The 13,284-nt window shown below is 46.8% G+C and overlaps 1 protein-coding gene across 2 annotated transcripts in view; it reads right to left on the bottom strand.

Annotated features, from left to right (window-relative positions):
* Positions 1-13,284, bottom strand: part of FRMD4A (FERM domain containing 4A) — a 362,260-nt gene that overhangs the window by 183,159 nt on the left and 165,817 nt on the right. For both annotated transcript variants that reach the window (XM_030216141.1, XM_030216142.1), the window contains exon 4: positions 5,804-5,896. In XM_030216141.1, coding sequence (XP_030072001.1) covers positions 5,804-5,896 — 93 coding nt within the window. The remainder of the gene's footprint in view (positions 1-5,803; positions 5,897-13,284) is intronic.

Genomic DNA, 13,284 nt, shown 5'->3' with positions numbered 1-13,284 from the left:
AGTGGGAATTGAATCCAACATGCTGGGATCAAAGCCCGTTGCACTAACCATTAGGCCACTCCTCCGCTCGATATATCAATATCTTTCCAGGTGGGTCCTGTGATGTACGCTGGCACAGTTTGCGGTTTGGGACACTGCAGGGACTTGCTGAGTTTTGGGCCCAGATGCATCAACCAAATGTAAAAAAATGTAAAACGTAAAAGTCATTAACGAATTTTTAAAAACGAAGAATGCAACAAAAAAACAAGTCTTTAATGTTCGGTACGGTATTGTAAAGTACAATGCATTAAAGATTCGTTAAATTGGTGTAATCCCTGTCGGTAATCGGCCCCTAAAGCATTGCTAGAGCAGCCAAGCATTATGCTGGCTGCTCTGCGCATGCCACAAACGTCAAAACAAAACAAAAAAAAAACCCCAAAACACAAACACGTGGCTCCCCGCTTCCCCCTGCATAAAGCAAAAAAGGATTGGGAGGGGGCAAAGGCGCTCATCATGAGCGTCCTGTAAGGACGGCCTTGCCCCCCCCCGCCCCGCTTCTCCCTGTATTAAATAAAAAATTAAAACAACCTACGTATTAAACCTATGTAGGTTGCTTACGTCAGATGGGGGCGTGCGAGGGGGGGGATCGGAACGTGCGAGCATTTAGCTCTGTGATCCTAACAGGAGAGTGCAGTTGAAGACGTCCTCCTCAAGACTCCAAAAAGGACGTCCTTCACAAACCCCCCCTTTCTAACAAAAGACCTCTTTCACTGTGATCCCCTTTAGCTCAGCAGAGAGACCTGGCCCCCCCCCCTGCTGGGGGAAACAGAGGAAGGGAGGGGGACCAGTGCAGCTTAAAGTTGCTTACAGAACTGGGAAATTGCCTTCAGAGGAGAGCAGAGTGATTTTTTTTTAAATTTAATACAGGGGGAAGCGGGGAGCAGCATCGACCTCGGGCGGGGGGGGGGGGGGGGCAAGGGCGTCCATACAGGACGCTCCTGACGAGCGCCTCTGCCTCCTCCCGATCCTTTTTTGCTTTTTGGGGTTTTTTTTTCAATTTTATGCAGGGGGAAGCGGGGAGCCACGTGTTTGTGTGGGTTTTTTTTTATTTTCAAACATGCCAGCTTGGATTTTTATGCTGCAGGGAGAAGCGGGGAGCAGCGTCTGTATGACAGCTCAGGCCTTAACGACAGGTCTGACTTCACGTTAAATATATCACAGTAAATGGTTCGTTGCAATTGTCGGCATGGCTAGTGCATTGCGAATTGTTCACATTTCAATTGGAAGTGACTCGTTTGCATTCCGTTTTCGTTAGCTGCTAGCGTCGTCGGAAAATGGCCTTTAATGCATGCTACGGTTGAAAATTTCTTCATTAAAGGGTCGTTGAAGTTTTGTGCATCTAGGCCTCAGTCAGATTCTTGTTTTTGACACACGTTTGATTCAGATTTGGTGGGTATTGGAAGATCAGTACAGATGGAGCAGGGAATCTCTCTTTCACCGATTCATCCTGCAGGGGGCGTGGTTGTACCTATTTTCTACAGTTTATTTCCAGCGCTCGATTCTCTCTGTGGCTGTCTTTTTGCAGCTTTGCCCTGGCTATTTTAAGTAAAGACACAATCATCCCAGAGATGATCCTGTCAAGAGTCTCTATTGAATCACAAGAACATAAAGAGTAGCCACACTGGGTCAGACCAATGGTCTATCTAGCCCAGTATCCTGTTTTCCAAACAGTGACCAAGCCAGGTCACAAGTACCTGGCAGAAACCCAATTAGTAGCAACATTTCATGCTACCAATCCCGGGGCAAGCAGTGGCTTCCTCATGTCTATTTCAATAAGACTATAGACTTTTCCTCCAGGAATTTGTCCAAACATTTTTTAAACCCAGATACGCTAACCGCTGTTACCACCTCCTCTGGCAAAGAGTTCCAGAGCTTAACTATTCATTGAGTTAAAAAATATTTCCTCCTATTTGTTTTAAAAGTATTTCCATGTAACTTCCTCGAGTGTCCCCTAGTCTTTGTACTTTTGGAACGAGTAAAAAAATCGATTTACTTCTACTCGTTCTACACCGCTCAGGATTTTGTAGACCTCAATCATATCCCCCCTCATCCGTCTCTTTTCCCAGTTGAAAAGCCCTAACCTCTTCAGTCTTTCCTCATATGAGACGAGTTCCATCCCCTTTATCATTTTGGTTGCTGTTCTTTGTACCTTTTCTAATTCTGCTATATCTTTTGAAATATAGCAACGAGAACTGAACGCAATACTTAAGGTGCGATTGCACCGTGGAACGATACAAAGGCATTATTTTTGGTCTTATTCACCATCCCTTTCCTTAATAATTCATGTTTGCTTTTTTGGCCACCGCCGCACACTGAGAAGAAGGTTTCAGCGAATTATCTACAATGACACCCAGATCTTTTTCTTGAGTGCTGACTCCCAAGGAAGACCCTAGCATCAGGTAACTATGATTCGGATTATTCTTTCCAAAGTGCATCATCTTGCATTTGCCCACATTAAATTTCATCTGCCATATGGATGTTCAGCCTTCCAATTTCCTAAGGTCTTCCTGAAGTATTTCACAGTCCGCACATGTTTAACATCTATAGACTTTTCCTTTAAGAAGCCATCCAAACCTTTTTTAAACTCCGCTAAGCTAACTGCTTTTACCACATTCTCTGGCAACATTGAGTGAAGAAACATTTTCTCCAATTCGTATTAAATTTACTACTTTGTAGCTTCATCGCATGCCCCCTAGTCCTAGTATTTTTGGAAAGAGTAAACAAACGATTCACGTCTACCCGTTCCACTCTACTCATTATTTTATAGACCTCTATCATATCTCCCCCTCAGCCGTCTTTTCTCCCTAGACGCTTCAACCTTTCCTCATAAGAAAATCTTCCCATCCCCTTTTTTATTTTCGTCGCCCTTCCCTGTACCTTTTCTAATTCCACTATATCTTTTTTGAGATGCGGCCCTCCCGCCTCCTCCACCTCTCTTCCAATGTTCACCTACCCTTGTTCACTCCTCTCCTACTCCCTTCACCCTGTCCTTCTCTACCTACCTATTCTCTTTTATTATTCCGCGATACTTAACTTTATTGTCTTTATCAATAATCTATAATCCCTATTACTATGTAAGCCGCATTGAACCTGCTTTGAGTGGGAAAGCGCGGGGTACAAATGTAATAAATAAATAAATAGTGGACAACTGACCCATCCGGTCTGCCAGGCCAGGCCCAGGCTCACTGAGTTCCTCTATCAATTCTGAATCAAAATTTCAAAAGCGTTACCAATGACAATTGTGCGCTTTCACTTTGCTTCCCACTTACAACGCTTAGACGGCTGTAGTTTGTAACTAGTAATTAAGTGGGTCACTGAATGTCTTTACAGCCTAATTAACACGGAGGGAGAAGCAGACTTCTGAGGAGATAATGAAAGCTTTTAATGAAAACGTGAGTCTCAGACTGCACCATCTGCACGCTTCTAACATTTCAGCAGCCCAAAAACTGCGACTTTCAAATCCCACTTCTGTTTTCGGAGACTGGCGTCTCTATCCCCACAGATATATGAACATTTGGGGGTAAATTCTCAAGTCACCAAACTTTAGGAGCTAAGATGAGGCCCTGCAAAGCGCCAATTCTATACCGACAGTTGTGCGCAAACCTGCTGTATAAAACAGGTGTAAATGCGCAGTTGCGCACCTAACTTTAGGCGCTCAACGGCTGGTTCAAACACTCACGTCAAACTGTACAGTACAGCAAGGTCGCCCAATTTGTGCCCCTGCCGACGACCCTCTTGACCCCCCCTCTCGCCATCGCCTGCCTTTGCTGGCGAGGGACCCCAACCCCCGAGGTCCTCTTCTTCCCGCAAAAGGCTTCCTTCTGTTTCTGACGTCCTGCATGTACAATGTGCAGGATGTCAGAAACAGAAGGAAGCCTTTTGTGGGAAGAAGAGGACCTCGGCTGGCGGGGGTTGGGGGTCCCCCGCCAGCAAAGGTAGGCGACGGCGGGAGGGGGGGCTGAGAGGGTCATTGGCGGGGGCAAAGTTGGTGGTGGCGGCGTGGTCAGCAATGGCGGGGAGGGGGGGGGGTGGCACCGGGTGGGGGGGCTAAAATGTGCCCCCTCACCTCGGGCTCTGGACCCCCCTCCTGCCAAAGTCTGGCTATGCCTCTGAGACCAGCATATATAACATTGCTGTAGTCAAACTGGGCATTCAACTTTGTAGAATTAGAGGGTTACAGCGCTTCTGAATTTTAATTCTAACTGGGAAACCCCAATGTACCCTCCAATGGTGAAATTGGGTTTTCCAACTACAACCAAAAACGGACTTACCTTGCTGCACTCTGACATCATCACAGCCACGTGACATCATCAGTGTGGGACCAGCCTCTCTCCCCCATACTACTGGCTCAGGGAGAGACTAAGGGGTCCTTTTACTAAGGTGCGCTGAAAAATGGCTTGCGGTAGCGTAGGTGCGGATTTTGGGCACGCGCCGATCCATTTTTCAGCGTACATGTAAAAAAAGGCCTTTTTAAAAAAAATTTTGACAAAAATGGACGTTCGGCAAAATGAAAATTGCCACGCATCCATTTTGGGTCTGCGACCTTACCGCCAGCCACTGAGCTAGGGGTAAAGACTCACGCGGTAACTGGGCGGTAATGACCTACTTGCAATCAAATGCCACTTGGCACGCATATCGGACGCAAGCCAAAAATGAAATTACCGCAAGAGCCACGTGGCAGCTGGGTGGTAACTCCATTTTGGCATGCGCTGGGCACACGTAGACGCTTACATGGCTTAGTAAAAGGGCCCCTAACTGGGCAAGAGACCTCAAAGAAGGCAGTCCAAACTTTGCCTGCTTAGTTATGCGAGTACCGCACTGAATCTCACCTATACCCAGGGCCGCTGAGAGACTGGGTGGGGCCCGGGGCCCTGCCCCCACCCCCCCTGAGGTTGCCGCTGCCACCGCCCCGTCGACAGCCCCCCTCCGTCCACCACCGGGCCCCCTGCATTCAAATCACAGCGCCTCACCTCCGTGTGAAAGCGCAGTAGCAGATCACCTCCCTTCAGGCGTTCCCTCCCTGTGTCCTGCCCTCGTCTGATGTAACTTCCTGTTTCCGCGAGGGCGGGATACAGGGTGGGAAGGCCCGAAGGGAGGTGATCTGCTACTGCGCTTTCATGCGGATGTCGACGGAGCCGAGGGCGGGCAGGTGAGACCGGGGACTGCGGCGCTGGGCCCCCTCTTGGAGGCCCAGGCCCGGGGAATTTTGTCCCCCATGCCTATACCTGCTTAACTTGTGGGTGCGTCGCAGAGCCAGATATTCAATTCCAGTGCCTGGATGTCTCCTGAGTTTGAATATCCGGCTCTAATTTAGCCAATGGCACTAAGTACTTTAAAAATGATGACCGTTGCTGGCTAAATATTGACAGAAAAATTCTTGCAACAGAGACATGAAAATGAAAAAGGGACAGCGTTTCCTGAAATTTGAGCCTAAAATTGTACGGGATGGGGGGGATCCCAGGGTCACTTTTTCCATAAAGAGCAGACAAAGAACATTTCAGGCAGCCACATGACATAAAATCTGCTCTTGGGGGAATTAATTCAAGAGTTTTCTCCTTATAAGCCTGAGGGTAATGAAATGTAAAACCATGTGGGGGGGGGGGGGGGGGGGGGGAGGGGGGAAGGGCCTCCCATCAACCACTGCTTACCAGCAGAAGAAACCCATTAAAAGAAAGCTGAAACCCACCACTCAATCAGCCCTCCCCCTCCCATCCTCTTTCACAACCCCCCCCCCTTCTCTAAGCACAAGGCCAGCAACACTTACCTAACACAGAAGTATAAAACGATGGGCCCAGACTTTTTGGGGAAATCATGTTCTAGCACCCTACGATCCAGCTGGAGCCAGTTCAAATGTCCACTGTTGAAAAAAAGAGACATGGCAGTTAGGTCAAACTTGCCTTTGGTTTTCCTGAAAGTGGCTACACAATGTTGGAAGCTTTTGAGAAATAAGCACAGGTAACACCGTAGAAGCTGGACACATGTCAGCAACTCAACTTGTCTGTCTGCAGTGTAGAAGGGTAGCTGGATTTGAATCTGCATCCGCCAGTACAGAAAAGCCACAATCGCAGCTGGAAAGCGGATAAGGCGACTGGTAAGGCTAATTTAGGGTTACCATATTTTGTCCCCCAAAAACGAGGACACATGCCCCGCCCCCTTTCACGCCCCGCCCCCTTTCACGCCCTCGCTCGGACCCTTTCCACATTTCCCCTCCCCCCTGTCACACACCCCGTCACTCCCTCTCCCCTTACCTTACTACTGCCCTGGTGGTCTAGTGACCTCTTCGGGGCAGGAAAGAGACCCCTCTTTCCTGCCCGGAACGCTGCCCTGCATGCATCCTTCCTATTCGTGATCTCAGCGCCGATTCAAAATGGCCGCCGAGAGTCGAAGTGACCTTGCAAGATCATGAACAGGAAGGATGCATGCAGGGCAGCACTCCGGGCAGGAAAGAGGGGGCTCTTTCCTGCCCCAAAGGTGGAAGAGGTCACTAGACCATGAGGGCAGTAGTAAGTAAGGGGAGGGGAGGCTAGCAATCTGCCCGTTTGTCTGGATTGCTGGACAAACGGGCAGGGTGGTGGGCGGGCCATCCTACAGGACAGCCCGCCCGCCAGCCTGCCCATTTGTCCAGAAATCCGGACAAATGGGAGATTGGCAAAACCCGCCCGGTTGCCCAGACATGTCCTCAAAAAGAGAACATGTCCGGGTAAATCTGGACATATGGTAACCCTAGGCTAATTAAGGTTTTAAGAATGTGAATGTCGCATGACATCAAAACAAAATCTAAAGAACTATGATAAGTTACTTTTATTCAAGAAACTGACGCAGCCATGTTTTGGCTTAGTTTGATAGTCTACTTACAACAACTACAAATCATTTCTATAGCGCTACCAGTCGTACGCAGCACTTCACAATTGAACATGAAGAAAAGACAGTCCCTGCTCAAAAGAGCTTACAATCTATATCAGGACAGACAGACAGGACAAATAAGGGATAAGGGTAGGACAGACAGATAGGACACATAGGGAAAAAGGGACTATTGAAGAGAGGAAGACAAGATAAAGGTTACGAGCAAGTGACAAGTTAGGAGTCAAAAACAGCATCAAACAGGTAGGTCTTTAGCCCGGATTTGAAGGCGGCCAGGGATGGAGCTTGACGTAATGGCTCAGGAAGCCTATTCCAGGCATAAGGTGCGGCGACATAAAAGGAACGGAGTCTGGAGTTAGCGATGGAGGAGAAGGGTGCAATTAGGAGAGATTACCCTAGTGAACGGAGTTCTAGGGAAGGAGTGTAGGGAGAGATGAGGGTGGAGAGGTAGTGAGGGGCTGCAGAGTGAATGCACTTGTAGGTCAACAAGAGGAGCTTGAATTGTAAATGGAAACGGATAGGGAGCCAGTGAAGTGACTTCAGAAGAGGGCTGATATGAGCATAGCGACTTTGGCGAAATATTAGTCGTGCAGCAGAATTTTGAACAGGGGGTCTTTTACTTAGCTGCAATAGTATTTTTAGCGAGCGCTAATGATTAGCATGTGCTAAACACTAGAGACGGCCATAGGAATATATAGGCTTTTCTAATGTTTAGCTCGAATTAAAAACGCTACCGCGGCTTAGTAAAAGATCCCCTTGGTGACACGAATCGATACGTATGATTGTTACATTAAAGTAGACCTTTCTGAAAGTCGATTATCGAGAAATTTGGGATTTTGTATATATCCCTGATGCAGGCATAAGCCGAAATGTGGCCGCGTGGGGTTTTCTTGAATAAAAGTGACTGTTACCCACCATGCCGCTTTGCATTTTGGTGTGATATCCCATGTGTCTTTTTGTTGAAACTTGCCATGCAGCAGGTCACCAAAATGTGCCTTCCTTGTGGTAACAGGAGGAACATTCCTGGGGTCTGCTCCAGAGCAGAGTCACTCACAGAATTACAGAAGGTTGCCTAGTCTGGGGTACCTCAGTAGGTCTTCCCTAGAAACCGGAGGGAACTATAGAAATGAGGGTAGGGAGGTGCCCAGTGCCCTCCTTCCATGAAGGGAGTCTGGTAAGGATGTAGGAGGAGAAGTAGTGCGTTTCTAGCCCCTACGTCTTGCCCCATCCTTGGCCACCTTTAAATCTAGACTGAAAGCCCACCTCTTTAACATTGCTTTTGACTCGTAACCACTTGTAACCACTCGCCTCCACCTACCCTCCTCTCTTCCTTCCCGTTCACATTAATTGATTTGATTTGCTTACTTTATTTTTTGTCTATTAGATTGTAAGCTCTTTGAGCAGGGACTGTCTTTCTTCTATGTTTGTGCAGCGCTGCGTATGCCTTGTATCGCTATAGAAATGCTAAATAGTAGTAGTAGTTGTAGTAGTAGGGTCCATGAAGGACTACTACTACTTATCATTTCTATAGCGCTACTAGACGTACACAGCGCTGTACACTGAACATGAAGAGACAGTCCCTGATCCACAGAGCTTACAATCTAATTAGGACAGACAAACAGGACAAATAAGAGATAAAGACAAAGAGTAGCAAGGTTCCGGAATCCCAAAGAGTAGCAGCATTCCGGAATCCCAAAGAGTAGCAACATTCCGGAATCCCAAAGACTACTACTTATCATTTCTATAGCGCTACTAGACGTACACAGCGCTGTACACTGAACATGAAGAGACAGTCCCTGCTCGACAGAGCTTACAATCTAATTAGGACAGACAAACAGGAGAAATAAGAGATAAGGACAAAGAGTAGCAAGGTTCCGGAATCCCAAAGAGTAGCAGCATTCCGGCATCCCAAAGAGTAGCAACATTCCGGAATCCCAAAGACTACTACTTATCATTTCTATAGCGCTACTAGACATACACAGCACTGTACACTTGAACTTGAAGAGACAGTCCCTTCTCGACAGAGCTTACAGTCTAATTAGGACAGACAAACAGAACAAATAAGGGATAAGGACAAAGAGTAGCAAGATTCCATCAGAATCCCAAAGAGTAGCAAGATTCCGGAATCCCAAAGACGACTACTACTACTTATCATTTCTAAAGCGCTACTAGACGTACGCAGTGCTGTACATTTGAACATGAAGAGACAGTCCCTGCTCGACAAAGTTTACAATCTAATAAGGACAGACAAACAGAACAAATAAGGGATAAGGACAAAGTGTAGCAAGATTCTATGCAGAATCCCAAAGAGTAGGAAGAATCCGTAATCCCAAAGACAACTATTACTACTTATCATTTCTATAGCGCTACTAGATGTACGCAGTGCTGTATACTGAACATGAAGAGACAGTCCCTGCTCGACAGAGCTTACAATCTAATTAGGACAGACAAACAGGACAAATAAGGGAATTGGGAATGATAAAACATGGGTACTGAACAAGTGAGTAAGGGTTAGGAGTTAAAAGCAGCATCAAAAAGGTGGGCTTTTAGCCTAGATTCCGCAACCTGATACAATCAATGGTGCTAGGCCACGTAGACTACTGCAATGGAATTTATGCAGGATGCAAAGAACAAACCTTAAAGAAACTCCAGACCGCTCAAAACACGGCAGCTAGGCTTATATTCAGAAAAACGCGATTTGAAAGCGCAAAACCCCTCCGCGAAAAACTGCACTGGCTCCCAATCAAAGAACGCATTGCCTTCAAAATCTGTACCCTGGTCCACAAGATTATCTACGGTGAAGCCCCGGGATACATGACAGACTTGATCGACCTACCAACTAGAAACACATCCGAATCAACACGAACGTACCTAAATCTCCACTACCCAAGCTGCAAAGGCCTCAAATACAAATCAACTTATGCATCCCCTATGAAGAAAGACTAAGGAGGCTAGGGCTATACAGCTTGGAGAAGAGACGGCTGAGGGGAGACATGATAGAGGTATATAAAATAATGAGTGGAGTGGAACAGGTGGATGTGAAGCGTCTGTTCACGCTTTCCAAAAATACTAGGACTAGGGGGCATGCGATGAAACTACAGTGTAGTAAATTTAAAACAAATCGGAGAAAATTTTTCTTCACCCAACGTGTAATTAAACTCTGGAATTCGTTGCCGGAGAAAGTGGTGAAGGCGGTTAGTTTGGCAGAGTTTAAAAAGGGGTTGGACGGATTCCTAAAGGACAAGTCCATAAACCGCTACTAAACGGACTTGGAAAAATCCAAAATTCCAGGAATAACATGTATAGAATGTTTGTACGTTTGGGAAGCTTGCCAGGTGCCCTTGGCCTGGATTGGCCGCTGTCGTGGACAGGATGCTGGGCTCGATGGACCCTTGGTCTTTTCCCAGTATGGCATTACTTATGTACTTATGTACCTACATAAGCACACAACTATGGAGCGCATTGCCAAAAGCCTTGAAATCGACGTACAACCACCTAAACTTCCGGAAATCACTAAAAACCAACCTGTTTAAAAAGACATACCCTACCGATCCAACTTAAATGCCTAATCTCTGCAACACAACCAAACCAAAGCACATAATGGACACAACACAACTCTTCCGTTCTCTGATTGCCTAATGTGGCTGTGCCACATGAACTTGATCTTACCACAACATCACCCTGTATTTGTTCACACCGGAGCCTGCAAAGGCCTCTCCGGTACTATGTAAGCCACATTGAGCCTACAAATAGGTGGGAAAATGTGGGATACAAATGTAACAAATAAATAAATAGATTTGAAGACGGCCAAAGATGGCTGACTCAGGAAATCTATTCTAGGCATATGGTGCAGCAAAATGAAGGACTGGGAGTCTGGCATTGGCAGTGGAGGAGAAGGGCTTTATATGTGCCTGAAATGGTGGCTCACAATGACTAGGCTTTGATCCCTTGTCTCTGCTGACTTGTGAAATAATTTTAAAATCTTATCTTTCAAAAAAAAAAAAAAAAAAACAGCTTTCCAGAAATGAAGTCTGCAGATGCTTTTTTTGCAGTGCTTTCCTTTCAACACGAAATCTGCATACTTTGCTAGTCAACAATTTCTGTGCTTGTTGCTTTTTTTTTTTTCCCGTCCTGCACAGTGACACTGGATTTGGAAGCTCAGGATGTATTTTTCTTGAAATGACATCACTAGTCAGTGGCTTTCTCTGATATGAAGGTGTCTGCTCTTCCCATTCCGTTGAAGAGATTTTCTTCAGGAGGCCACTTTAGAACTGTTACGCACTCCTTCAAATACAACTGTTAGCTTGGCAGAGTTTAAAAAGGGGTTAGACAGTTTCCTAAAGGATAAGTCCATAAACCACTACTAAATGGGAAAAATCCACAATTCCAGGAATAGCATGTATAGAATGTTTGTACGTTTGGGAAGTTCGCCAGGTGCCCTTGACCTGGATTGGCCGCTGTCGTGGACAGGATGCTGGGCTCGATGGACCCTTGGTCTTTTCTCAGTATGGCATTACTTATGTACTTATGTAACTGAATGTAGTATTCTGTAGCTAAGGATTCCAAAGTAGTGGTGTTACTTGGAAAGCAAAATGTACCAGACACAGTATCACATACTATGCTGTAAAAGGTACTTCGTCAGTGCTAAAATCAGTTTCTTTTGCCTTCTCCCTCCCTCTGCTGCACCCCTATAATGCAAATCCCAGTAAATCACACTTTGGCCCTTGTTTAACATTCTGGAGTTTGTCCAGCTCTGTTCTGTTGTTTTGACCCGTGAATGTCCTCAGAGAGCCGAGGTGGGGGGGGGGGGGGGGGTGCGCACAGTGCCGTGCTGAAGCAGAGGCTGCCTGCCTGGGTAACACAGGTCCTGGTGTTACTGCAGCGATGCAGCTGTTCACATACTGTAGGGTTCTCTACACATGATCTTGCATCTGGTGTCACGCTGGAAGAGGTTTCATGCCAGTGATAATACTTGATGGATGGGATGAAAAGATCTCCAAACACTGAGCTTGTTTCAGGTTCTCTGTGGACTCTATTGGGCTGCAATCGATGAACTGAAAGGTCTGGAAGCAGGTTAATGTTAATTTCACCTGCTATTTTATGATCTGGAAATAAGGCAACACACACATACAATGAACGTGCTATACCCATGGACTTCACTATCTCCCTCACTCACTCACTCAAGCTCTCTCACACACACTCACTCTCATGCTTTCTCTCTCTCTCTCTGACATGCACTCTCACACACTCTTACATTCTCTCTGTTTTTCTTTCTCACACTGTCTCTCACTCACATTGTCTGTTTCTCTCGCACACACACACTTTCAGGGGTCCTTTTACTAAGCCGCATAAGCATCTACGAGCGCCCAAAGCACGCCAAAATGGAGTTACCACCCATACCGCGTGGCTCTTGCAGTAATTTCATTTTTGGCACACGCACGATACGTGCGCCTGAAAAATATTTTTTATTTTTGGGCGCACATAACGGACACGTGTCAAGTGGCATTTGGCACACGTAGGTCATTACTGCCCGGTTACCGTGCGAGTCTTTACCGCTAGGTCAATGGCTGGCGGTAAGGTCTCAGACCCAAAATGGACGCATGGCAATTTTCATTTTGCCGCACATCCATTTACAACAAAAAAAGGACCTTTTTACAGGCGCGCTAAAAAATGGATCGGCACGTGCCCAAAACCCGCACCTACACTACCACAAGCCATTTTTCAGCGCACCTTTGTAAAAGGACCCCTGTTTTCTTTCACACTCTTTTTCGCTCTATCAGATTTTCGTTCTCTCACACACACCTTCATTCTCTCTCTCTCCCCTCTCTCCAGGGGCGTAGCCAGACAACAGATTTTGGGTGGGCCTAGGCAAGAAGTGGGTGAGCACTAAGTGCTCTCTCCCCACCCCAAAAAAAATATCTCAGCTGGCGGGAAAATGCTTCTTTCCACCTTGGCAGTCTGCAGCAGGCATGCGCTGAAAACTGAGCATGCGCAGGTGCTGGTATCATGGAGAGTAGCGTTTTCGTTACTATCAGGGGGAAGTCTTCAGTTGACGGAGCTTGGGATCCCCAACAGCTACCGCTAAACGTGTGCTACTGTTGGGTGGGCCTGAGCCCTAAGTGGGTGGGCCCAGGCCCACCTGTGGCTACGCCACTGCCTCTCTCTCTCTCTCTTAGCAAGAGGAAAATCTAAGGAGGTGAGGAGGAAAGTGCAAACCAGCCAAGGTTTCAGTGACAAAGCAGGGAGCTTCCTGCCCGTCGATCTACAGTTAAACACTTGGCCACATCACCAGCTCAATACCTCAGCTAGGCTCATGGGCCCTTTGTTCCCACACAAGGAGCTCCAGAAGGTTTCTCGTGCCCCCTTCAGAAGCCTTGTGAGGGG

This window comes from Microcaecilia unicolor, chromosome 10, assembly GCF_901765095.1.
Source record: "Microcaecilia unicolor chromosome 10, aMicUni1.1, whole genome shotgun sequence".
NCBI classification, from domain to species: Eukaryota; Metazoa; Chordata; class Amphibia; order Gymnophiona; family Siphonopidae; genus Microcaecilia; species Microcaecilia unicolor.
Note: the sequence above shows the minus strand (reverse complement) of the source record. Positions and strands in the feature narration are given on the sequence as shown.